The sequence below is a fragment of the Monodelphis domestica genome, chromosome 1 (assembly GCF_027887165.1).
Source record: "Monodelphis domestica isolate mMonDom1 chromosome 1, mMonDom1.pri, whole genome shotgun sequence".
NCBI lineage: Eukaryota > Metazoa > Chordata > Mammalia > Didelphimorphia > Didelphidae > Monodelphis > Monodelphis domestica.
The window spans coordinates 645,005,659-645,033,493 of NC_077227.1; the positions used below are offsets into that span (position 1 = coordinate 645,005,659).

Here is a 27,835-nt window from a genome sequence, read left to right on the forward strand (position 1 = left end):
GACCCAATGTCCAGAGTCATACAATTCTGGACAAGGCACTTAATTTCTCAGTACTCCAGGCAACACTCTTGGGCTCTAAAAGTTTCAGGGAAAGAGCCAATCTGCATTGGCAGAAGTATCTCATCAGAAGGTCCCTAAGCCAATGAAATCATGATGAGATACTTCTGCCAGTGCAGAATGGCTCTTTCCCTAAAACTTTCAGAGCCTAAGAGTCTATTCCTAACTAGACTAAACTGCTGGCAACTGGGGCCCCTGTCTTGAAATTCTTTGGTTCTCCTTCAATACCTTAAAATCTAAATGTTTCTGTTATATAAGGTAATAACTACTTAATAATTTAATCACAACTATCTTGCTCAGAGACTTTATGTAGCAAACTCAAGGCAATAAAATAAAATGCTAATAAAATGGCAGAGCCAGTGTTTCGAATCAGGCCTTTAATTCTTAGCCCATGCTGAATATTCAGTATTTCCAAAGTTGTCACATACAGTATAAAATAAAGGTATATATCAAGTTAAAATTTTTTAAAAAGATAAATAACAAAAAATAAATCTTTCCCTTCTTTTCTTCAAATATCCCACAGCACAACAATAAGATGGCAGGTTATTCTAGTAATTTAAACCATAATTTCTTCTCTTTCCACATTAAATGCCCCGAACTGATAACAATTGCTACCTAGATATTTACTTTTCTTTTCAAAGGTATTCAACAGATTTCTCCTTAAGCACCTCAAACTAGGTGCTAGGCAGCTTCACATAATAGGTAAGGATCCAAACATGAGAAGGGTTCATCAGGATATACAATCTCCATTCTTGAACTTAAATACCATGCATCTTTCTCTCATATTGAAATCTCACTGTATAGGACTATTCCACTACCAATACTGTGGCACTTATGCCTTAAATAGAAAAAGATTCTGCCTGAATACCTTCAAACAAACATAAACAAAAAACTATGTTACTAGGACCCAAGGATATACAGATGCCCAGTGTGACTTTAGGCCAAAATAAATCTTCTTCCTTAAGAAATTCACTTGCTTTTGAAATTCAAATTAGCCATATTTTGTTCATGTTCCCTTTCACAACTATAAATTGTGTAGAGACTGAGTAATTAATGCATCTTGCTTTACCTGGAAAGGCAGACATAGTCCAGAAGAAAAGGGAATACTTTTAAATACATACACTCAAATATGATAGGCATGAAAAGAGTTTTCCAAATTGATAATTTAGGAAGTGAATCCTTTACAAAAAGGTATAGCCCAGCAATTCCTTTACATAGCAAACTCCAACATTTGAATTAAAACCACTCATTTGATAAACATTTGAAAAATGCTAATTTTTATAAACACACCTGTTATATAAAGTAAGGCACACCTGCACACCAAATGCCAAAAAGTGGGAACCACACTATTCTGCTTCAAAATGATCTCAAAATAGATCTATTTTTTGGTACACAAAGTAGAAAAAACCCAATGATTTAAAATACTTGACTATATGACAGACTTCCCTATGTCTAAAACTGGATTACATACTGTTTTATAATAATGACAGAATAACAGAGGCTTATATTTATATGTAGCCCTTCTAAGGGATGTTGTTTATAATGAATAAAGCATTACATTTTACATCAGGATATATGTCTTCATCATCTAAGAAAAAAATTTTTTTAATTAATTTGTTTGTTAAGGTTCAAAATTAAAGGGCTCAAGTTCCTAGAGACCAGGAACTATATAATTTGCCTTTCTTCATATTCCCAGGACTGAGCACTTATAAAATGCTTATTTACTGATGTGGGTCAAGATGAACTTCAGAGAGTGATTGTACCGCCCAGGGCAATAGGCAAAAAACAAAAAGTGCCCTACAAAGCAAAGGAGACACTGTAGAATTTTTTAAAATTCTTTTTTAAAAAGAAACTTTCTGCTATGAGCTAAATTGTTACAACTTTATTCCCTTGAGAAGATCATCTGGCTAGGTGTCAGAAAAACCTAGCTTCAAGTCCAGAATCTACTACTTATAAGGTGCTATTAAATGTTAGGAGGTAGTAGTAATAAAAGTAGTAGAAATAGTAGTTAGTAGTAGGCAATAGTAGTAGTAGATGTAAAGAGTGTGACTCAATATGCAAATAAAAGATACTACTCTACTTCATGTAATAAATATAACATGGGTAGAGCTGAACTTGGAACCAGAAAGACCTAAGTGTAAGTTCTATCTCTGAGTGACTGAGTGAATAAGACTAAGTTGCAGAGGCAGTGCCTATTTGAATTACTAAAGATGTCTCTTCATCTGTGAGCTCCTTATAATAATAAAATCACAGGTCCAGAACTGATCCATATACCAAATAAATTTCTGTGCTCACTGGGCCAGACAAGGAACCTTATCAATTAAATAATTAAATATAAGATCAAGGGCACTAGCTAATTGTTACTTTCACTGTTTATGTACTAACAGTAAAATGGACCAGGTCTCATTGAGATGTGGCTGGGGTACTGTGGCTGGTAATTCTGTTCTGGGAGGGTGATAGGATAATCTGGAGCACAAGTGACACAGATCCAGCACAACAGCATTCCACAATTGTTGCTGCCACTTGCCTGAAAAAAGGACAGAAGGACAGTGGTTTGACTCTGCCTTACTGGCCTGAGTAGCTATAATGGACAGGTTCTCCACCGCAACAAAACTTTTGGCCTGACTATCAGCCTCAGCAAAACAGAGGTGCTGTTCCAACCCGTACTAGGGAGGCCAACGAACCAGCCGTGCATTACAATCGACAGCACGCAGCTTTCTAACATCAACACCTTCAAGTACCTGGGCAGCACCATCGCCAACGACGGGTCCCTAGACCACGAGATCAATGCCAGGATCCAAAAGGCCAGCCAGGCACTTGGGCGGCTGCGCTGCAAAGTCCTCCAACACAGCAGTGTAAGCACTGCGACAAAGCTCAAAGTGTATAACGCAGTGGTCCTCAGCTCGCTCCTGTACGGTTGCGAGACATGGACACTGTTCCGGAAGCACATGAAACAGCTGGAGCAATTCCACCAATGCTCCCTCCGGTCAATCATGAGGATCCGACGGCAGGACCGAATCACCAACCAGGAAGTCCTCGACAGAGTCAACTCCACCAGCATCGAAGTCCTGGTCCTCAGAACCCAGCTACGATGGTCTGGACACGTCATCCGCATGGACCCACAGCGAATACCAAGACAGGTATTCTGAGCTGTCAGCTGGACTCGGGAAACAAGGCCGGCCGAAAAGAAGATTCAAGGATCAGCTAAAGTCCAACTTGAAGTGGGCTGGCATTACACCAAAGGAACTAGAACTCGCTGCCTCTGACAGAAGCAGCTGGAGAGCCCACATTAACCATGCCGCCACCACCTTTGAAGATGAGCGACGTCGACGTCTTGCCGCTGTGCGTGAACGCCGACACCAGGCCACACCCGCACCTCCCGTAACAAGTGGCGTCCCATACCCCGTGTGCCACAAACTGTGCGCCTCAGTCTTTGGACTCCAAAGCCACATGAGGGTACACCGTAGATGAAACTGCACAAAGACGATAGTCATACTCGATCACCGAGAGACTACCACTATAGCTATAATGGGGAATGGAAAAGAGAAACACCACAGAATCTCATTTCCCTGAAGCAGCTGAAGAAGTGATTGTGGTCACTGGGAGGGACTCTTTAAAGTATACCATGAGGGGGCAGCTGGGTAGCTCAGTGAATTGAGAGTCAGGCCTAGAGATGGGAGGTCCTGGGTTCAAATATGACCTCAGACACTTCCCAGCTGTGTGACCCTGGGAAAGTCATTTGACCCCCATGGCCTAGCCCTTACCACTCTTCTGCCTTGGAGCCAATACACAGTATTGACTCCAAGATGGAAGGTAAGGGTTTAAAAAATAAAAAAATTAAAAAAAATAAAGTATACCATGAATATGCTTATCACTCTAAACAGTTATTTAGTCAAATAAAAGTAAGTTTTCAACTTAAAGTCAAGGTACTTGGCATGGGGGAGGAAATACACATTTATAGAGTGTTGTCAGGCTCTGTGCTAAGAGCTACAGTTATTATCTCATTTGATCCTCACAACAACCCTGGAAGGCAGGTACTATTATGATCCCCATTTTACAGGTGAGGAAACTGAAGCAAAGCAAAGGTTAACTGAAGTGTACAGGGTCCCTTTTAACTAGTAAGTGTACAAAGCCAGATTTGAACTCAGATCTATTTTGCCTCCAGGCCCAGTACTCTATCCAATGGGTCACTTCAGCTGCTTTCTAAATATGTGAAATACTTAGAAAGATGTAAAATAATTAAATTTATTCACTTAAACCATAAACTTGAAAGGCAGCAAGGCAAAGCAGACAGAAAGCTAGGGTTGGAGTCAGGAATGTCTGATTCAAGGTGTGCCTCTGACACATTCTGACCACATGACTGTGTGCAAATCTTGTGAGCCCTCAGTGTGTCTTCCTAAGCCCATACGCTGCAGAGAGGGTGCAGAGCTGCTGTGGTCTAGAAATCATAAAGGGCTCTCCAGTGAACCCATCAATGTGGTACATCCTTAACATGAGCTATGTTCTCTCTTATATGGCAATCACTTGTTTTAAATGATGTGGTATGAATTTACAAGATTCTGGCACATTCTTTAATTTATCGTGGAGTCATACTTTTATTCCTCTAGAATAGGGCTTTTTGGTAGGATGTTTTCAATTATTTTATTATCATTTTTGTATATCTTTGGTCTAGGTCTATAATTTCACAAACCTAGAGAATTTCTTATATGGAAAAATTTTCCACTAGTGCAGATGACAACATAGTTTGCATATTAGAGTCTTTGAATGTTGCCTCTGGCACCAAAGGCTATGTGATTCATCCAAGGTCAAAAAATTAGTATATATATGGAAGGCAGGTCTCAAACGTATGTCTTCCTTACTCAGAGTTTAACCTTTTATTAACAATACAATGTTATCTCACTTCATCATAATTAGGTCTAACAAATTTTTTAAATTTCTAGCATCTACATGAAATTCTCTAAGAATTGTTATATGGTGGGTCTTCTATCCTTGATTCTGGTTCTTTATGGAAAAAAGTGGGTTTTTTTGGACAGACAGTATTAAATAGAGCTAATAAAACAGTTGCTTCTAAAAATTAAAGTATAATACTGTTCAATTATAAAATAGTTTACTATTTTAAATTACTTAGGTATCTTTTCAACATGTTGTTGAGTTTTTCCCTCTTCTAATTCCTACTAGGTTAAGATTAGGTATTGGAAGTAAATGGAATAAGTCTTAAATACATAATTGGTTTAATTTGCAATGGACTACCTTGACAGTACTGTGAATCTTAAAACTGCTCAGACTCGACCTTAGAACATTTGGTTAAGGCTATTCCTCTATTGTAACAAATTGAGGTACTTGATCAGGAATGTATTAGGAATTTTCACATTACTCCACCCATACTTAAGCATACTTTAGGGGAAGATAAAGTTGTAAACTCCTTACTGAACAATGAAAAGTCCCCAACTCATACTTATTGTAAAGCTAGAACCTTAACTTAGGTCTATTTTTATATCTAATACAAAAGGGTGCTAAGTACCTATAAAGGTTAAATTAATCACTAAAAGGTCAAGCAACTTACAAAAGGCAAGCTTAACAAAAGAGGTGTGAAGTTTTAGTTTACCCATAGAAGGTGAGAACTAAAGAGTGGTGAGAACTAAGAATGGGCAGTCCTGGGAAAAGCGTCTACTGTGATTGGTATATGTGAAAATTTAGGGGAGGTGACAGAAGAGAAAATTTCTTTAAAAGGAAAGGACTTACTAAATTTGAGGTAGTTGGAGTTCGTTGTTGGAATTTTGGAGTTAGTGTGGAGGAGCTGGTTCTCTGAACTTAATTGGAGTTTTGCTTGGGACAAATCTTGTGGTGAGTGGATAAAAAGACTGACTAGTCTCTCTTAAGGCTCAGGCCTAGGCCCTTTCCTACTATTTCCTCTTACTCTGTCTCTCTCCCTTCCCTTAATTCCTTCATTTGTATTAATTAAAATCTCCATAAAAACCCAGCTGACTTGGGTATTTTCATATTTGGGAATTTTTCCCATGGCGACCACTTATTTTTTATTTAATTCAAGACACTAAAATTGTTTTTACAGTTTTGGCAATTCACAGTCTTGAAAACCATATTTTTACAGTCACAGTACTACTATTGTAGGACTATTATTTGTAAGCAAAAATCATAAACATTTGGGGTTTTAAAAAAATTGAATATGATGTTATCTATGATTTTACATTATACCTATGAATTGGGTAACAACATTTTAGAGGAATAAAGATTTTATGAAACCCAGTGAGCATGAAGTGATGCATGGTAAGTATAAATAAGTAGGCTATAGTATATTAGCAATGATGATTTGTGTATGAGAAACAGTAGAGACATCATCAAGGATATATACATATATATGTGTGTATATATATATATATATATACATATATATATATAATGAGAAAAGGCAGAGGGGAAGGGGAAGGGTTAGTCATGTAGCAAAAATAAAGAATAAGAGATAGTGAGCCTGAGATGGTGTAAAGATTAAAATTTAGGGAGACTGAGGCAAGTAGAAATTAGTTTCTCTCTGCAAGGAGTATTATATTTTTAGAGGTTTATTGAAGGTTAAGGATTAAAGAAAATACAGAATAAGAAAAACGTGCCTAGGCCATAGAGGCCTAGACAAGATAATCTCACATCATGGAAGAGCCGCGTCTGCTCCAAAACGGAAGTCCAAAAGAGAGACAAAAGCCTTTGCAATCAGGTTAAATCCCTTCTCTATCTCGGCCCACCTGAGAATTCAGTGAGATTACAAAGCATTTTGGGGAAGTGGAGCAAGGGCTTGTGGGGATTGAAGTCCAGAGTTTGAGTCTATTTTTACCTTTCCCCGTTTGATCGTTTGAAAAAAATAATCTTTTTCCAAAGGATCATGAAAACATAATCAATTTAAAGATTACAATAATTTGAGGATAAGAGAAAAAAAAGAATAAAGCCAATAATTGCTGAACGCATTGACAAAAAGCCAGTTGGGGGCAGTCCCCTTTGGCATGAAAGTATAGATACAAATAAATGTTCAATCAACCACACCCAAAGTTCAATTTTTGTGCAGCTGGCTGGTCTGGAGGCTTCTTCATGGTATTTTCTCCAACAGTTCAGTTCTGGATTCAGAGAGGTAGCATCTTCTTTACCTAAAATTCTTCTCAAAAGGAATTTAAACTTTGCAATTTCCTACAGACAAGTACCAAAGGTTGGCTACCATCCTGGCTCCCTCCATCCCTGAGAATGAAGGTAAAATCAGATGAGGGAATGACACTTCCCTATATATATATATATATATATATAATAAATTTTAAAAATCTGGTCCTTTTTTCTCTCCTATAGTATGGCAACTTCCTGTAGCCTTGGCTGCAAATGGGTAAGTGAAATTTGCTGCATTCTGTCTTACAGACTTGTGGGATTAGAAATTACTTAACTGGACCCTAATATAGGGGCCTGTGGAAAAAAAAAATTTATTCTTGCTTTCTAAAAATTTTTGTATACATAGATTTTTGATATTTTGATACTGATTTTGAATTCTTCTTTAATATAAATATATGTATATATAAAGGGTCTATATTTTTCCCTTAAATTTTTCCCTTTTTCTTCTTTTGTTTTTTATTTTGTTTTCATTTTTGTTTTGTTTTCCTTTTGGATTAACTCATACACCCCCACATCTAAACCTTGCATCCTCAGCTGGACTCAGTGTTTTTTTCAAGACTTTCTTCAGGGGGGATTGTATTTCATAAAATCCAAGATTTAAATTTTGTTCGAGATAGATCTTCAGAGAAGAAGCTTGCTAACTAACTGAATCCAGAGAATGAACTGTTTGCAGAAAGATATCTAAACCTTTTCACTACAGGAAGATCCAGAATGAACCTTGGGGTAATTGAACATTTTTTTGAATGTACACTCTTATGCCAAGGGGGACTGCCCCCTAATTGGCTTTTGTCAATGCACCCAGAAAAACATTGGTTTGCTGTCTTTCTCTCTCCTCTATTTCCCCATATCTACAACTATTGTAGTTTTCCTCTTAGAGGGCAAAATTTTGTATACACTTGCAGTTAGAATTTTTCAGGGTGCAGTACGCTTATGTTAGTGATCAATTGGGGAGACTAGTCCCCCAATCATCATCAGGGGGGATTGTGAATTTTTAAATCTCCATCTTGCTTGGTCTAGCACCCAAAATTGTGCACACCCACACTACATGGGCATGTGCTAGTCAATGACAAATCAGAAATAACAAACTGCCCACCTGGGCTGTCCTAAGCCAAGCTTGAGCCACCATTGGCACTTGTGAGGCACAGGAAGTGATGGAGAAAGCAGCCTCTGGAATTCGCTCACTTCCTGTGGACAGGGCTAGACGCCAGTTCATGCTAGGAACTGGAGTAGAGAGGAGGCCCGCAGACAGCTTTCCTTCAGATCCGTCACGTAAGTCAAGGACTGTTTCCTTCTCTACCTTGGCCCTTTTGGGCCTAACTCCCTCTGGCTCCCTGCCAGAGGTTGAGTAACCCCTTTCCCTTTTCTCCTCTCTACTTCTCTCCCTCTCCTTTCTCTTACTCCCATTGTGATTAAACCACCATAAATTCCATTCTGACTTGAGTGTTTCATTTTAGAAATTTCATAAGTAAATTCCTTGGCGGCCACAGTTTTACTATTATAACAATCTTCAAAGGTGATATTTTCGCTACAATAATGGTGAGCAATAGAATCCACAAAATATTAGAAGACTTAGAAGAAAGCCTTGTATGTATTCTCTTTGAAGGATTTATGGAGGCTCAAAGGTAAGAGTTTACATAGATGAGAAAGGGCAGGAGGATGGAGGCAATGCCCACATTCATGAGATCCCAGCTCCACTGAAGACTGTACATAGTTCACTAGATTTTTCTATCATGATATCAACCCTTTTTGTATTGGCCTGTCCAATTAAAAGCAGCATCATGGTATAATACAAAGGGCACTGGGTGCTGGAGTCAAAGGGCTTGGGTTAAAATTCCACATCTGACTCTTATTACCTATGTGATATTGGGCAAGTCATTTAAGCTCCCTGCTCTTCAGTTTCCTCATTTGTAAAATGAGGAGGTTGGATTAGAGGGCCCTGGAGTTCCTTCCACCTCTGGATCTGTGATCTCATGAAATGTTTGTTCGACCTCAAGAGCCTCTCCAAAGCTTAACAGTTCTAAATATAATCTTTTATTTCTAAAACTCATTCATGGGACCTATGTTAAGTTCAAACAACTAAGTAGAGATATCTTGAAAGTGATGTGAAAGTTTTCAAAAATCAAGTACAAAGTACGTTTTCAAAGACAGACAAATGATTGCTTTAGTTTCCTGGCTCCATATCTTGTTCCTGAACGAAATCCTCTGTATGAGAACATATTCTCCTCTGAGTTTCAACTATTGTACAAATAATGAATTTTATGGCACTTTAAATGACCTACTTTTCTTAAAGCTAGCTCTTTAAGTCATCATTCAATAAAAGAGAGTGGGCAAAAGTACTTTCAGCATTCAGGACCAATATCTAATCCTTTATACTACTCTCTTTAAAAATGTATCACAGCAATTGGAAAAAAAAGCTTCTTCTAGCCCTCCCAACTGCATGGGCTATCAAGACAAACAAACCTGCCTAATCGAGGCATTTTTCAAACACGATATGAATCTATGTAACTTATTTTTTCTTCCTATGAAGAGTTATGTTGGTGAATCATCTATCCTTTCATATTTTTTTCACAAAATATTATTTGATTCAGGACATATGTAATTCATTTTCCCCAGTACTTGACATTCCACTTATTATATTGTTCTCATACATTCTGTGACCCAAGTATTATTGAAAATATAATCACTTAAGCCTACATCTTAAGTTCATAAGAACTGAAAATGACAGTATTATTAGCACCTTCATTAAGACTTCTTAACTAAGCTGTCAATACCATCAATAATATAGTACACTATTATTTGAGAAATGAAGGTGGAATAGGTATGTGATTCTCCATTATTTCCTCGAGGTATTTAAAGATTCAAGGTATCCTTTGAATAGTTATGTTATATAAATTATGTTTATAAGTTATGTAAATAATAAATAATAATGTAAATAATAAATAAAAAAGAAATAAGTTATGTAAATAATAAAGAGATGGAGACTAATATAGTTTTGCTTGCTGACATCACATTAGCTTAATGATAACTGAGCCCTTCCTTTCCAGAAACTGTTTTTCTTGACTTTTCTATCTACTGTTTTCATCATCTCCTAATCAGGTTAGTGATGTCACCTTTGAGAATTCTCATTAAGTGGTACTCAACAAACCTTAAGAGGAAGTTGTAGTCTTCATTTGCCTCTACTGAATATGCATGTTTCCAATCTCTCCTACCTGAAATAAATTTGTGAGGAACTATGTCTTTACTACATACTAAGCACACAGCAGAAAAATAGCCTGCTTCTCCAGGGAATAATTAACAAAGGACACTGTATTCCATCTTCATGATAAAATACAGATTTCCTATTAAAAGGCAAATTCATCATTTCAAAAAAGTTAAATAGGATGGCACTTAAAAAGTAATTCCAGCTGGTTAAATTTAGGGCAAAAAAATTTTTTTTGATTCAAGAATATTCTCTGGGTCTTTCATTTGATTGTGAATTGTATTAACGTTCATTTAACTTTGAGCCCCTGCTTCTCTGTATTCTGTTCTGAGAGAGTCAAACAAGTGGTAGTAGGCATGCTGGGTTCAGTAATACTGCCTCTCAGATTTAAATAATCTGTTTTACTTGGATTGCAAGTCAAATGTGGCCTCATACACATTGACACATTTTCTGAGACTGATTTGGTAAGCAGTGTTGATATTTTCTTGTACTGTTTGGCCTCTTCATGTGCTAATTTGGCCTTCTCTCTTCATTGCTTTGCAGCCCTGGCCTCAAACTTCTTTGAAGACATTGTCCTGCTTGATGTACAAAACTCACTGGTGAAACTAATTACTAATCTGATCTTAAATAGGAAGGTTAAGTCCAGGAGCCTTGGAAAAGGCTTCTCACTGTCCAAAAACCTAAAGTTAACAGAAACCTTGATATAGAGAGAGTCCAAGAAATTGTTTTCTATTCATAGCTGTGTTTTAGTGCTTAGAAAAATGGATTTCTGTATATATTCCCAGTATCTTTAGATCATTCCTTTGCTCAAAAAACATCCCTCCAAATAGATATAACTCTCATTAGAGAGGGATATCTCAGTCAAATGTCATCCAATGAAATTGTTCATTGTAAGAAAAAGGTTATCTATTCTTAAAATACTCTCTTGTCCTTTCTTTTTTAAACTACACTCTTTTCAGGTGTTTTAGAATGCACTAGATTTGAGAATCAAGAACTGAGTTCAAGTTCTGACTCAGTCACTTACAAGTTATATGATACTGGGCAAATCACTTAATCTTTCTGAACTTTATGACAGAGTAATGGCACGTATTTCACAGAGCTGTTGTGATGATCAAGCTGGATACCCTATATAAAGCACTTTACACAGCTTAACATGCTTTATTAAACATGCTTCTGAAAGGATGCCTTTCCCTCACTTATATTCTCCAAGAGCAAGTCTATATTGCTTGATATTTTTTTAAATATAAAAAAGATGAAAAGTAGAACTCCTTTTCTCCTCTCCTACCTTATTCTTTTAAAAAAAATTCTCCTCCCTCTTTTCCTTTTAATACAATAACTACAATAATGCAATAACTACAGTACGTGTATGCTTCCAGTGTTTTCTTATTTTTTCCCCCTGGTATAGACTAATTCGGGGCTAATTTCTATCCTACAACCTACTTATAGTTTCCTTTGAAGGCCTGGTTTCAAATATTCCTTCCTACAATATGCTCCAGGTCCAGTCATCACCTCTGTCTTTATTATTATTCATATTTATATTATTATCATGAAAAGTATCTATTATTAATAATGGTATTTATGCTGTGTTTTAAAGTTTTCAGAGCACTTCACACAAGTTATCTCAATTGATTCTCACAAAAATCCTGTAAGGCAGATGCTGTGATTATCCCCATTTTGCAGATGAAGAAACTGAGATTCAAAGGAGTTGTGACTTGCCCAGGATCACCGAGCTAGCAGGTATTTGCGGCAAGATTCAAATTTGGGTTTCCCAGGCTCCAGTTCCAACTCCCTATAAACTGGCCTCAACCATACCCACTCTGCTCACTTGTGTGCTGTAATTCTTTCTTCCAGAGACTCAATTCTCTCTGCCCATAGGTTGTGTTTCTTTCATACAAGAACCAAGGACCTGTGCCTCATCTCAACCTGGCAGAAGTAGGCACCTGGCCCTCAATGCTATTCTTTCTGTTACTATGACTCTGTCCCTGGGGATACCTCCAGGATACCACCTGACTAGGTACAAGGTTTAAGGTGCTTGTAAATGGTGTTTTAAGGTGAGGGCTGAAGAAGGAAAGTGAAAAGAAGGCGTATCACCTACCCTTCAGAAATATCCACAGTAACTAGGCATAACAGGTTGGGTTAAGGTCTGCACAGAAGCCAAAGCCAGGAATTTCATTGCCTTTGTTGGCTCATGTCACTACCTTAATTAATGTCACTTTCTCTGGTTTAATATCGGAACAAGTGACAAAAGTGCTTCTGGATGAATTGTGTTTTCCTAGGACTGTATGGCACACTCACCCGCCGCAGTCTGACAGAGGGATGTGCCAGTTTTATTTGGCAGTCACAGCGTGCCAGCTTTAGTTTTAGTAGTTTAATTTGTGGCCGTTATAGGTTTTGAATCCGGCAAAGTATGCACAATGGTCTCATGGAACCTGTTCCATACACAAAGTTTACACAGTGGAAAAGAAAAAGCAATGGCTATAAGGTGATTAGAGAGAGCTTCTCCTGGCCACAGCTGGTCTTGTATGCATTCCTAGAAATTTAAGAGCCTTTGGGGATCTGGATAAAGTGGTCATAAGGAACAATTCCCTGATTTTTTTTTTCCTGGTTCTGCAGTGAGTGTGAGACTATCATGAGGGATATGGATATGGTGCTTAAAACTCAATTTTATGCAAAATCCATTATTCAAGAAGCAAAGTTTATATACATGACAGATATTGGAGAAACTGGTCTTCATGTAACAACTCCTGTTAAAATCAAGTACACTAAGCCTTGGGTGATATAAAATGCAAAAAATCAGACCATGCTTTAAAGCAAGGAATGCTGAACTACTTTTATTTTGCTGTGGTTAAAAGATTTCTCTGAATTAGTATTCTGAAATTCTTTCCATTCAGATTTTCTCCCCCCTTTATCTCCTTTGTGTGATTACTCAGTGAAGACTCATGACTTCATAGGGAGAAGAGCTGTTGCTGAGTTCTTCCCAACTTCTATTTGCCCTTTCAAAATTGAGGGTTCTCCACTGCAGCAGGTTGAGGATCTGGCTTCCACTGCACCTGGCTTTGCTAGAGAATAGGAATATTCATCTCGACTGAGGGCCCGCTGCTTGAGCGCTGGAGGACCTTGCAGGAGAGCATCTCTGGTTGGAAACTTCATTACAATACTTTCTCTTCCCTATAGGAAGCAGTAATTCTGATTCACCAGAGTTAGGGTTTTGCCCGACATAGCCACAGGAGCTACTGTTTGACTTTCAAAATTAATCAACCTCTAAGCTGGAGTAGAAATGGCATATCCTTTCACCTTAAGCACAAAAAGCTCTAAACAGACTGCAGCTTTAACATCCCTGGATGGGAGTTTCGGCCCCTGATACTTAAACTTGAAGCACATACTGGGTTTCTGGCATGCTTGTGCCCATACCCATCTGCTAGACTGGCACAGTGCCCACTCAGAAGGTGTGATGCCAGTTTCAATAGGGCATAGGTGCCAATCAAAGATGGGTTTGGAGGGGCAGCCTGCAGAACGCAGCAAAAGTCAGCTATTCTGCCAGAAGATCCTCCTGTTATCATATAATGCCAATGAAGGGCCACATGCTTCATTGCATGGGATCACATTGCATCTGTAGATGCTTCTGGCCATCAATGGATGTCTTTCCACTGAATCTTTTTTGTATGCCTCCAGTATCCTTGTTTGGAACCCTTTAAAGAAAAGTTATGCCCGCCACGTTAATCAAGTGTCATCCCAATCTCTACCAAGGAAGTCTTGGAAACACTTTGAGACAGAAGCAGTCCATAGTGATTTTTTTTTCCTTTTTAGCTACTAAGGTTTCTTCCTTTTTCATTGAAAAATCTTTTCATATGGAACATCATATATTATCAAGGAAAAACATAGGCAGTGAGATGGAGAAGAGATGAGCTTTGCAAACAGTACTCATTGTCTGCCCAAAGATTTGGACAACCAGAAAGTCATAACCATATATGTAAAACTGATAAAAAAGGTTTACTTTTGAGTCAATTAACAATAACAACATAAAATTAAAGGACTAATAAAATTCCTCATTTGTACCTCTCAAATTCAATGATTCTCCTGTTGTTCAAGTTACACATATACACACATAAGATCTTTCTTGAAAGTCTACCATTTTTCTCCTCTTTTCTATATAAAATAAAGATTATCAAGTGAGGACCCATGTAATTGTTTCTATTTTTGTTTTTAAAAAGACCACTTCAATAAATTGGTTTCTTTTGTAATCCTACGTATTTTATTCTATATATTTGCAAATATTATTCTGAGTCCTTTGGCTTCACCAGCCTGCCAAAGGAGTTCATAACATAAACAAAGATTAGAATCTCTGACCTATAGATTCTTTAAGATAGTTCACAAGTAAACTAACTCACTTCATATTTTACAGAGTAGCCAGAAGCTCTCACAGCCACAAAGAATTTTCTCATTGTTTGACAGTAGAAGTGTGATTATCTCAGGAAGATTGAAAATTGACTGACTCTTACCTACTCTTTATATTTTTCCCCCATTAAGTTGATTTCCCAAACCCTTCTAATTCAAAAGAAGACTTACTACATAATTCTTCAGTTGTAATTGCATAGTGTGTCTAGTCCAATGCATCTGGCCCAGACAACTGATTATAAGGGCCCAGACTAGAAAAATTAAACTGTAATCATTAATAAATTCCTTATTTTTAAAAAAAATCATAAAATCTCCTCTCCATGGCATACATACAAAATAAGTAGCATGACATAAGGTTTAGAAGATTGATCTTGGAATTTAAAAGACCTGGATTCAAGTCTGACACATAATAGCTAATAGCTGGGTAAGTTAATTAAAACTCTTCATGCCCCAGGCAATTTTCTATGGCTGTAAGTTATGCTTGAATTAATGTGCTGTGTAGAAGAAAGAGCCAAAGACAGGAATGGGAGTCTTCAAACATTCTCTATACCAATGAAATTATATATCTAACCCCCCCCAAAAAATATAGGGAATTATGCCTTAGTTCTCCATAAAATGAGAACCAATAGCCCTCAATATATTACTATCCAAGTCAATAAATAGTGTTTCAGAGAAAGAAGAAAAATCTATGGCTACAACTCCAAAAGACAAGAATCAGTTAAATGAAATCTAAAAAGTTTCACAGATTTTGATCTAGAAGATTTGCAAAGCTACCAGTCCAATCTTCCTCACATTTTATGGATAAAGGAACAAATGTCAAGAAAAGTCAAGTAGTGTGCCTGAAATCAAACAGGTTGTAAGTGATGAGCTATTTGACTTCAAATGTCACTCTTTCCACCGAACCATCCTGCTTTTTGTGATTAATAAGTCTCTGTATAAAATGAATGACATATCATGACACCCCACAAGGTTTTCATCATGGTCTCTACTGACTATAATGTGCAACTGAAGATTAAGTAAAGGGAACTGAACTTAAAATCAAAAGATCAGAGTTTTAATTCCGACTCTCTCACTTACTGTGGATCCCTAGCAAGGGCATGATGGTAAATGTTTAATGAATGACTGGAAAAAAAAAACGTGCATATGACACATTTTAAATTTAATCTGCATCATTAACATTTCCTCCATCCCTTTCTTAAGTTTAAACAATCAACAACAACAACAAAATCAAGCTGTGATCTGTAGCATTTGCTGATTTCAAAGATATAAATGCTCAGATTAATGCAAGTTTAACAAACATCTCTATTAAGCCATTACAAACTGGCCCCAGCACATTCCTGAACCTTGTATCTCTTCGGGCCTCAATTTCCTCACCTATAAAATTGGGAAGTTGGACTGAATGATAATCAAATGTCTCTTATATGTCCAATGTCTATCATGCTCACTATCAAGTGAGTATTCCCTAGGCTCACTGGACATAGTTAGGACAGACTTTAATGAAACTAGAAATCTAGAGATAAATCTATTCTAGTTCTAGTCATTTCACAAAAGAGACGCAAAAAGAATCTTTTGAAAACTGGCAGAAACTTATCTCATAATTTGGTCCTCTGAGATCTCATCAAGTCTGAGATCCAAGGAGCAAGAGATAAGTGTAATATGCACTTGTAGTCACAATATCTTAGTATGTCATTCACACAACTGTGGTGAATTAAAACCTATATGTGATAACTTTCCATCTTGAATGGCTGTGACATTAAATTTATATTTTACACATGCTTATGTACATGCTTTTTTCCCTCCAGAAAAATGTAAGCTCGTTGAAGACAAAGATAATTTCATTTTGTCTTTGTATCTCCAGTGGCTAGGACAATACCTTGCAAGGCGACCTTAAGAAATTCTTGTTGCAAATAGATTGAAGGCAGCTAGGTAACAAAGTAGATAGAGTACCAGATCCAGAATCAGAAAGACAACTTGACAACAACAAAAATAGACTGAGGAATCTAGAACTTCTTTAATGAAGAACTTGAACACTCTCTTTTCCTATAAGAACAAGAAACTATGAATCTGCATTCTATCAACCGAGACTAAGCTTCTCAATCATAGAAAGAAATAATGAAGTTTCCTAAATTTAACAATAGATTTTGTTTTAGAGATCTCTCTTCCTCTACTAGAGTTGTGTGAAAGTATTTATTCCATTTGAAGCTAGAACCATAGTTATTTTTTCCTCTCTTTAAATCATTTAATTTTTTCTCTCCTCCTTTCTCTCCCTTTTCCCTTTTTTAAATTCTCTTTGTCTCTCTCTGCTTCTCCTCCTCTAAACAGCATCAGAAGAACCCTGACTTTTGTTCTTGTAGTCAGACTATTTTTTTCCTCTCACAACAACTTTTCCTACAAATGCTACAGGCACACTATCACTCCAAGTCGATTGTAAATATCAAAACTTCCCTGTACCTTTGCCTTTTCTGTAAGATGCTGATTACTGAAGGGCCTTAGTTATTGATCTCAAAGCTAGAGGATAGTTGAACATGCACAATGCAAGAGAGATAGCAGCTAGTTTATTCCCAGCCCTAGGCAACAGATTCTGATGAAGTACCTGCCAAGGCAACATATTTTGGAGAGAATCATACCTGAAAAGAATGTTACTGGGCACAAAAGTATTAAGGGAAACTTGAATTTATTGGCCTCTTCTTCATGTAGTACATTGACATGAGAGAGAACAAAAATAAAGATGAAATATAGAAACTTTATGTAATTCCATACAGATTAGCTTGTATATCTTGAAAATTGCCATTCAAAACATCAGTTTGATGGATTTATTACTGATGGCTCTTCACCAAACAGTTGACTTTTTCTATAATTTATTAGCACAATTTCTGATAGAAAGTAGGTATTTTAAAGGTATTAGTCTCATTAGGGACACTGAAATATCTGGCCACTTCCCAAAATAGCTAAACCCATTTTGAGAGTCTCTCTAAGGTGCACATTCTCTAACATCACTGATGTCTATTTTCTAAATTGTACCAAAGACAACCTTGAAATGCTTCATAAAAGAAAACCTGAATGAAGAAAGCTGAATGACTTATAGTTTATATACAACTGCCATAATTTACCCTAAAACAAGGCTTAATCCTTACGTAGGTAGATGATAAACCTTGTTCCCAGAGAACAGATGAGATAAGAACATAAGGAGATGAGAGAATATGTATATGGAATGTTGTATACACTGTCACTGTGCTAGCTGACTGGCTTTATTTAACTTTTTCTTTATTAAGGGAGAAGATTTGTTGGACTGTATATTGGGGGGAAAGAGAAGAGCAAATACATCCAGAAATGACTTTAAAACAGAAACAAAAAGGCACCAAAAAACCTTTTGGGAAAATTTGATACAAGCACTATTTAGCAATATACAATAATGAAACTGTAATAAATGTAGCATTTGTGCTCATAGTGAAAAAAAAAAAAGTAGGAATCTTCTTGCATCGGGCACTTCCAAAAAATAGTGATAATAAATGATGCCAAATAGAATATTTGCCTAAACAAATGCATTCACTTTCTTACAACAGAAATCAAACTATAGCCTTAATAATAGAATACAAGCAGAATAATGAAAATTAATTTGAGACAAATGTTTGACTTGTCTCCATTAGCTCTCTATAAAAAAATTTTGCTACTGCTATTTGTGTATGAATTTAGTCAAACAAAAACAGCTGAAAATGACATATATATGTGTATATGTATACCTCCTCTTTCATATTTTTCCTTTGGAGTTACTTATATTATTCCCAAACCTGATTAATAGGTATAGAAGGCGTTATTTACAGTTAGGTTCCAAGTAGTGTGCATAATGAATTCTTCAAAGTAGTTGCATTATTGGAATTCACACCACATATATGCACTGGGCTAGAACCAATTACCCTACTTTATCAGAAATATAACTTTGAATAATGTGAATTTGAAAACATAGCCACTTCAGAAGATTAATTATTCTTATTAGTCAAGATCTAAATGGTTTTTTTTTTCTGTTTTCTCTGTCAAGAAAGATGAGCAAGAGGGCTCATAAGCTACTATTGTTAAGTTCAAGTCACAAGAATCAGATGGATAAGCATCCTCAAGAATTGAAAGAAGTAGGAGATGTGAACCAATGCCAGAGATCTTAGAAAGTAAAGAATCCAGGAGGTGTTACAGAATTGGAAAAGGGAAAATGTTCTTTCCTAATTTGGAGGTGGGGGAAGAACAGAAGACAATAGAGAATCAAGTCTACAAGCTACAGGTAAAGTGAGCCTGACTTTGACTGTTGCCTTAATTCTAGTTCAGGAGTCCTTAACCCTTTTTGTGCCATGGACAAAGTCTATAGATCCTTCTCAGATTAATGTTTTTAAATTAATTAAATATAATGCACAGTTTTACAAAGAAAGTCTATTATATTGAAATAAAATTATCCAAATATATTTTTTTTAAGTTTACATTTGAAAGAGGAAAAAGTCCAGTATGTCCAAAAATGTTTTGTGGCATCTCTTTTTATGGTGGCCAAAAATTAGAAACAAATGGGGTACATATCAATTGAGGAATAAGTAGGAATTTGATAGAATACTATGATGCTGGAAAAACTGAGGAAATAGTTTATTATAAGTGGCATGACTCTTGTATGAGCTGACAAAAAGTGAAGCAAGTAGAATAAGAAAACAAGCTATACTATAATGGTATTTTATAAAAATAAACAATTTTGAGGATTTTTATAAATTGAAGATTAAAATGAGCAGAGCCAAGAAAACAATAGATGTAATAACAGTAATGATGTAAAAACAAATAATTTAAAAAACTTTTAAGAACTACATAAAAAAAAACAATTCTTATAAAAAATATGCATTGTTAAGCAAAACAAATTTCCCACAGGAGTTATATACAATAGAGATAGGTTTTACCTCTATCTGTACATCCACTTTCTACATAGATTATATACATGGTCACACATATACATATATGTATACACATCTCATTCTACATTCTAAATCCTTTGGATTTCTATGATGGATATCCTGCTTCAGCATCAGTCTTCTGGAAATATAACAATATAACAATGCGTTGATCATAGTTCTTGCAGTTTTCAATGGAAGAATAAGTTTCCAGTTTTTTGTCACCACTTTTAACTATTGGGATTTTTTACTGAAATTTAACCTAAATTAACTTCTCTACAGATTCTCCCTAATGGGTTCTGGTTTTGCCTTCTTTAGCTAAACAGAAAAAGTCCTTCAGATCCTTAACAAAGGTATCCTGTACAGTCTGAGTCTTTTCTCTAAGACAAACAGGCCTAACTCCTTCAACTGATGCTCATATGGCAAGGATTCAAAGCCTTTCACCATCTTGATCACCTTCTTCTGGTCATTTTCTAGCTTGTCAACATCCTTCTTAAACTATGGTGCTAGGAACTGAACACAAAACTTTAGGTGAATGCAGAAAGGTCAGAAAGCAGTGCAACTGTAACTTCCCTGTTCCTGGAAGCTATGCCCCTCAATGCAAACGAGTTTTCATTACCTTTTTTTGGCTTATCACATCACATTGCAGACTCATATTGAGTTTGTAGTTCACAAAAACTTTTTCAGAAAAGTTGCTATCTGACCTATCATATGCCTGTGAAATAGATTTTTTTGTGTGTATGCAAGTGCATGAATTTATCTTATATCCCTATTGAATTTTACCTCATTAGTTTCAACCCAGTGCTTTCACTCAATGGTGTCAAACTCAATAGAAATGGGGGCCACTAAATGGTACCTAAGGATTCCAGAAGGCCATACATTAATTAAGAAAAACACATGTTGATAATTATATATGTTTCATTAGGATATATATTGTCATCTTAACTTGTTTAACATATATACAGCGTACATCATGTGAAAGGCCATGCTGGATGAGGAAAAAGCCAGCATTAAAGTTGCTGGAAGAAATATCAACAATCTCAGAGATGCAACTAATGCTACTCTCATGACAAAGAGGGAAGAATCAAAAAGCTTCTTGATGTGGATGAAAGATGGGAGAATAAAAAGCTGGCTTTAAAGCTTAACATTTAAAAAAAATCAAGATAATGGCAACTGGTTCTATCACTTCCTGGCAAAAAGAGGGAGAAAAATGGAAGCCGTGTCAGATTTTATAATCTTGGGTTCAAAGATCACTGCAGATGGTGACTACAGCCATGAAAATAAAAGATGCTTGCTCCTTGGAAGGAAAGCTATGACAAATTGGACAGCATACTAGAAAGCAGAGACATTACCTTGCTTACAAAGGTCCATATAGTCAAAGCCATCATTTTTCCAGTAGTAATGCATGGTGTTGAGAATTGGATGATAAGGAATGCTGAGCACCGCATAGAGACTTCTTAAATGTGCATGTGCTGGAGAAGACTTTTGAGAGTCTCTTGGACAGCAAGGAAATCAAATAAATCAGTGCTTAAAAAAATTAATTCAGGTTATTTACTAGAAGGACAAATAATGAAGCAGAAGTTCAAATTCTTTGGCAACAGAATGAGAAAACACTGAAATGTTAGAAAAGACTGAAAACAAAAGGAGAAGAGGATGGCAAAGGATGAAATGGACAGAGAGTATCATGGAAGCAATAAGCATGAGTTTGGAGTTAAGGTAGAAGGGCCTGGTGTGTTATGGTCCATGGAATCATGAAGAATCATACACAACTAAACTTGTTTTATTATATTTTTTATTTTGTTAAATATTTTCCAATTATGTTTTAATCTGGTTTGGCCACACTTAAGAGTGTTATGGATCTTGTGAAGCCTGGTGGCCACGGTTCTGACACCTCTGTTCTAGCCTGTCAAGATTGGCTCTAGACTCTGTAATTAGTATCCCTCTCACCCAGTTTTTAAAAAAAAATTAAACCCTTACCTTCCATCTTAGAATCAATACTATGCATTGGTTCCAAGGCAAAAGAGTGGTAAGGGCTAGGCAATGGTGGTTAAGTGACTTGCCCAGGGTTACATACCTAGGAAGTGTCTATGGCTACATTTGAACCCAGGACCTCCTGTATTTAGGCCTAACTCTTTATCTACCTCCCTACCCTTTATCACTCTCAGCTTGGTGTCAACTGCAAATGTGATGAGCACAATATCTATGCTTTTATGGAAGCCACTGATAAAAACATTAGACAGCCGGAAGTCAAACACTGATCCCTGGTATAACCATTAACACCTATTCTTTAAATCCAGCAATCCCAACAGCTCTAAATCCATTTGAATAGACTATCTTCAAATCCATATATTTCTATATTTTACATAAGCAAAGCATTAAATAGTTTATCAAAAGTTTGGTTAAATCTAGGCAATCTATATCCATAGCATTGCCTCAACTTACAAATTAAGTAACCTTTCCAAAAAAACAATGTTAGTTTGGTACAATTTGTTCTCAATTAGGCTATGCTTGCTTTTTGAAAATATCTCTCCCCTTCAAAATGTTCACAACCACCTCTTTAATGACTGGTCTAAAACTTCCCTGGGAAAGGAAGCCAATCCTTATTCTAGACTCAGCCATTTCAGAAAGGCATTCACTTGAACCCTGGATCTTTGTCTTTTCAATGGGCCTGCCCTGCTCATTGGGAGCCCTGGTTCTAGCACAATGTCTCCTATGTGGTAGAAGCTTAATAAATACTGAGCAGAGCCCATCGAACTATCCACGGTTTTATAAAGATCCAGATCCTGCTTATGCCAATTGTGAAGATGCAAGGTCTGTTCTACCATGTTGTAGAGTGGCAGAGTATCTAAGAGAATGCTGAGATACCAAAGGAAGAAAGGCAGCCCATGCCAGTGTCAGAATAAATGTATGTAGATTTATTATGTTAATCAGTTAAGCAATTTTACTACTCCTGATACACCAGTCTTTCTTGGAGGCAGGGGGATGGAATAATGGTGGGTCTTTGCACCAACTCTAGGCCAACTCGGATATTCTACAGAAAGAGAACAAAGAAGGCCTGGTGCCAGGAATGGCCCAGGGTCACGTAAGTTTTCCTGGGGGATAGTAGGAGCTTCTTTTGATGTTTACATTTACTCAAAGTAGTTTATGTTCTCTGGAGAGACACAGATCACATTCTCACTCTGGCTACCACTGTACAGATTTCCAATTGAAAAAAAAAACAAGTTTTTTCAATGAAAACAAGTTCTTTTGAATAGAAATCTTTTGGAAGGACTGGTTAACATTTTGACAAGGTGCTACTATGACTATTCACTGCAAAAATGCCGAGTAGATTGGAATAACATGGTCAACAAATAAATCAGTCACATATGCATCACTTCTCTTGAATGTAAGCATTTTACTAAATATTTAATGGTATTTACTGCTATATGAAATAGGTTCATGAATTATCTCTTGGTTCAAAATTTCCATTTGGAAATCTATTATTTTCTAATCACATAAAGCAATAGACAAATACATCTGATAATTGCCATTAATACATTACCTAAATATATTAATCCAAAACCTCCAGATCCAATCATTTTACCCAGCTGCCATGTTTTTCTTTCTGTGTCTTTCAGAATCATGCCTTCTGGAAGGGGAACAGGAAGTTTGGCTTTCTCTTGTTTTTTGGGGGCCATTTCTCCTACAAAAGTTAGAAGAAAGTATGAGTTTGTAGCAAAACAAAAATGTTATTAGATAAATAATTGCTAATTATAAATAGATAATAAATTTCACATATAAACTATTCCATTTAAATTATAAATTAAAAAATATAAATCAGTTTTTCCTGCAAATACAGCAACGAATGTTCAATCTTAGGCTAACAAAACCTCAGCTAAGTAATTTTTAGCAGTTTGGTACTTAATATGAAACCACATAAAATCAGATGTCTACAAAATATTTTTTTCTCTTTAAACTTTTACTTCCTGCATTGGAAACAATACTCAATATTGATTCCAGGGCAGAAGAGCAGTTGAGGACAAGTCAATGGGTCCAGGGTCAATAAAGTATCTGAGGTCAAATCTGAACTCAGGACTTCCCATATCTAGGCCTGACTCTATCCATCTAGCTGCCCCTTATCCCTCTCAGCTTTGTGTCAACTACAAATATGTTGAGCATAAGATCTGTGCCTTTGTCCAAGTCACTGATAAAAATATTAAATACCCCAAAGTCAGAGATCCCTGGTATACTCCCCTAAAGACTTTCTACCATACTGACATTAAACCATTGACAACTGCTCTTTAAAAATCCAACAATCTAACAGCTCTAAATCCATCGACTATATTAACTTCAAATTATGTATTTACAACTTCTACATAATAGCATGAAATAGTTTATCAAAAGTTTTCCTCAAATCTAGGCCATCTATATCCCATAGCATTACCTTGATTTATTAAATAACCCTTCCAAATAACAATGTTAGTTTGGCATAATTTGCTCTTAGACTATGTCTCAACACTATCTCCTAACCCTATATATTTTCTTTTTATTTTTTTTCAAATTTAAATGTATTTGTTTGTTGCATTAAAATACTCAGTTAATGAATTTCTTCCCTTCTCATCATTAAAGAAGGCATCATTTGACCAAAAAATATAAAAATTATGTCTTACAATTATTTCTATATATCAGTTCTTTCTCCAGGGGTAGACATATATGTCATTCTTTAAACATTTTGGTTGCTGTATATAATGTTCTCTTGGTTTGGCTCATTTCATTCTTCATAATTTTATGTAAGTCTTTCCATTTTTTTGTATTAATTGACCTAATTATCATTTCTTAAGAATGTAATTTTTTGTCTGTAAATGCAGTATTCCCTTACCATCATATACCACAATTTATTTAGCCATTCCCCAACTGATGAGCATCCCCTTCAATTTCTAGTTCTTTATCACCACAAAGAGAGCTGCTATAAATATTTTGGAACATATAGGTTCTTTTCTTTTTTTTTCCCTGATCACCTTAGGAAATATATCTACTAGTAGCAATATGGGGTCAAAATGTATACAGAATTTTTTTAACTCTTTAAGCATAATTACAGATTGCTCTCCAAAATGGCTGGATCAGTTCATAGTTCCACCAACAATGTATTAGTGTTCCCATTCTTCCACATCCCCTCCAACATTTGTCATTTTGCCCTTTCACTATTTCAGACAATCTGGTAGGCATGAGATGATATCTGAGTTGTTCTGATTTGCATTTTTCCAATCAATAATGATTTAGAGCATTTTTTTCATGTAGTTATGTATAGCTTTGACTTCTTCATCCAAAAGCTATCTATCCATATCTTTTGATCATTTATCAATTGGAGAATGGCTTATATTTTTATACATTTGACCAAGATTTCTACATATTTTAGATATAAGACCTATACCCCTATCTAAGAAACTGTCTCTAACAAATTTTTCCCCAACTTATTGCTTTCCTTCTAATCTTGGTCACATTCATATGCTGAATTTCATACCAGTGGCACAGTGGATAGAGCACCCAGTCTAGAATCAGGAAGAACATAGTTCAAATCTGGTCTCAGACACTTACTAGCTTTGTGCCCCTGGGCAATGCACTTCAACCCTGTTTGCCTTTATTTCTCCATCTGTAAAATGAGTTGAAGAAGGAAATGACAAATCACTCCAGTAACTTAGCTAAGAAAATCCCAAATGGGGTCACAGAGTCAGATACAACTGAATAACTGTAATATACTCTCTACCCACCTCTGCCTCTTGGTATCCCTGATTTCCTCTAATTCTCCCCTCTAACAATTAATTACCTTATTCCCCAGTCCTCTCCTGTCTTCCCCAGCTCTTAGCTATTAGTGCCACCCCCCTCAATGTTACTTTTTTATGTTTTGTATTGCCTGAAATAAATGCCTTTAGATTCTCCTGTTAGAATGTAAACTTCCTGAGGGCAAAATCTATTTTCTTTTTGTCTCTGTATCCCCAGTATCTAGGAGAGTGAACAGCACATAGCAAGTATTTGTTAAACATTGGAATGACAGAAGAACATCTATTTACAGCTAACTCAAATTTGCTTCTAGTAAGACCCTGACCTCTTCCTTTTGTTTGGAAAGATTCAAGAATGTCAGACTTCCTTCCACTAACCAGTCGGTTAATTAACCTTAACAAAAACCCATTCTAAGAGGTAGTTTGTGCCATGCCTCTATTTATTTGGCATATACTTATATCTTAACATTATTTGCAAGTAGGATGTAAACTTCTTGAGGATAGGGGAATTTTTTGGTCCATATTGCTAGACCCTTGCATAATACCTGAATTTCATTGGCACTTAATATTTACTTCTTGAATTAAATATTTCCCTCTTTCTAAAAAAATAATCTGTTAGAATTAGTGTTCATAAAGGGCTCAAAGATTAAAATAGTGGAGCTTAAGGAACTGAATTAAGAGTCTAAAATGTTATTTTATGTTCTAAATGCCACTGGACCAGCAGAACACACACTATAGGTACTTAATGTCTGTTGATTAAATTATGAACCAGAAGAGCATATCTGAGCAAGAACCAGCAAACAAGTGTGTGAACACAACACTGAAGAAAACTACCTGAGATGCAGAATTGGACTGATATAATGGAATTTATTGATCAGGTCCAAAAAAAATGACTTCCAATGGTTGGAACCAATAAGCATATTCACAGGCTGGCAGCAGCCAGGTCTGCATTCTCTATTACATGCCTTCTTTTGGCATCAGGACTATCCTTTTTTTCCTCTCTCTCCTCACTGTCTCCTATTCCTATTTACTGTCATTAATTTGTGTTTCAAAAAGGCCCTGCTTGTCTGGGGCCATGATTAAAATCCTACAACATTCAACTTTGAGGAGAATGCTATTAACTACAGATCCTTAACATAAAAGGAAATAAGGCTTTTCAGGCTGTACTCTGAGGCAGAAGTGACTCATCCAGAAAGCCAGCATTGGCTTGGCCACACAGGAACACATGCAGACAGCCAAAGTGTCCATCAGTGAGCAAATTCTCAGGGTGGTGGCTATCTTGAGGAAAAAAAGGTTTTCTCCCTACATTTGGCAACATATGCATTAAATAGCTTTATTTTCTTAATGATGGAGAAACAAAAATCTTAACAAATTCTGCCCTCACTTTATGGTTTTGTTTTGTTTTTTTCTGGTTACAAAGAAGTAACAGTAGGCAAACCTGGTTGACTGCCAAAAAGAAGCCTATGGTAGGAATACCGGGATATGAATGAACTCTCTTGGAAAAAAGGGGGTGATTGTAAACATCTCCAATCCAGCCAGCACGTTTAGGACACCAACAAAAATACTCATGGCAGCTAAGGGGAGTAAAGGCCCAGACACCACGTTACAATCACTTTTTTTTTCTTTTTTAAAGAATCTAACAACTAACCATCCTTTCTAGTGGGCAGGGAGCGGGCTCTAGGATAGAACTGAATTGGAAGCCACTAACTGAGGAATGGGGGCGGAAGGGGTTAATTAGCAGGCAGTTGGGGGTTGGGAAGTAGCAGTCAAGGAATGAGGCTCACAAGCACAGGCAAAAGGTTCAAAGAAAGCTCCGACAGTCAGCAGAGCGAGCCCGGGCGGGACTTAAGTGGAAGTCACCCTAACTAGGGAGGAAAGGAAAAGAGGGGGAAGGGGGGAAAGACGGAGAATTGGGGAGGAAAATGCGGAGTTGAGGAAAAGTTTGAAAAAGGGAAAACAGAGCTTTTTGCCTCTGGAAAAAGGGTGAGATCGGATCACAGTCCGACAAAGGAAAAAGAGAAACTGACCCGTTGCTTCAGTATTCCACCCTAAGCTAGGCAGCGGCTTCCGGGATCTTCCAGGGCTACCAGCCTCTCAAGGCCCCAAAGAAGCAGGGAGGGAGACGGAGCCACGCCCCCCGGGAGGGGTAGAGGCGGGGCTTGTCTCAGAAAGGAGGCGTCACTTTGAGTTTGAGCGGAGTCCGGTCCAGTCCCCGGCTACTTTGGCTCACACGTGTTCCCTCTTCGCGCACGCTCCGAAATAGCTCTTGGTAACGAACTAGATGACATTTTCGTTCCATGTCAAAATTTTTGAGAATATAATTGGAAAATAGGAACTAGTTTGAAGAAGTAGAATAC

The 27,835-nt window shown here is 36.7% G+C and overlaps 1 protein-coding gene across 3 annotated transcripts in view; it reads right to left on the reverse strand.

Moving 5' to 3' along the window:
* Window positions 1–27,661, reverse strand: part of VRK2 (VRK serine/threonine kinase 2) — a 98,988-nt gene extending 71,327 nt beyond the window's left edge. The window contains exons 1-3 of one of the 3 annotated variants that reach the window (XM_056813988.1): window positions 27,506–27,659; window positions 25,297–25,351; window positions 23,264–23,404 (exon numbers count right to left, since the gene is read on the reverse strand). In XM_056813988.1, the coding sequence (XP_056669966.1) occupies window positions 23,264–23,399 (136 nt within the window). In that variant the 5' untranslated portion in view covers window positions 23,400–23,404; window positions 25,297–25,351; window positions 27,506–27,659. Of the gene's footprint in view, window positions 1–23,263; window positions 23,405–25,296; window positions 25,352–27,505 lie in introns of all 3 variants that reach the window. The other 2 variants (XM_056813987.1, XM_016428198.2) reach the window with 2 other exon arrangements.
* Window positions 27,662–27,835: the final 174 nt, after the last annotated feature.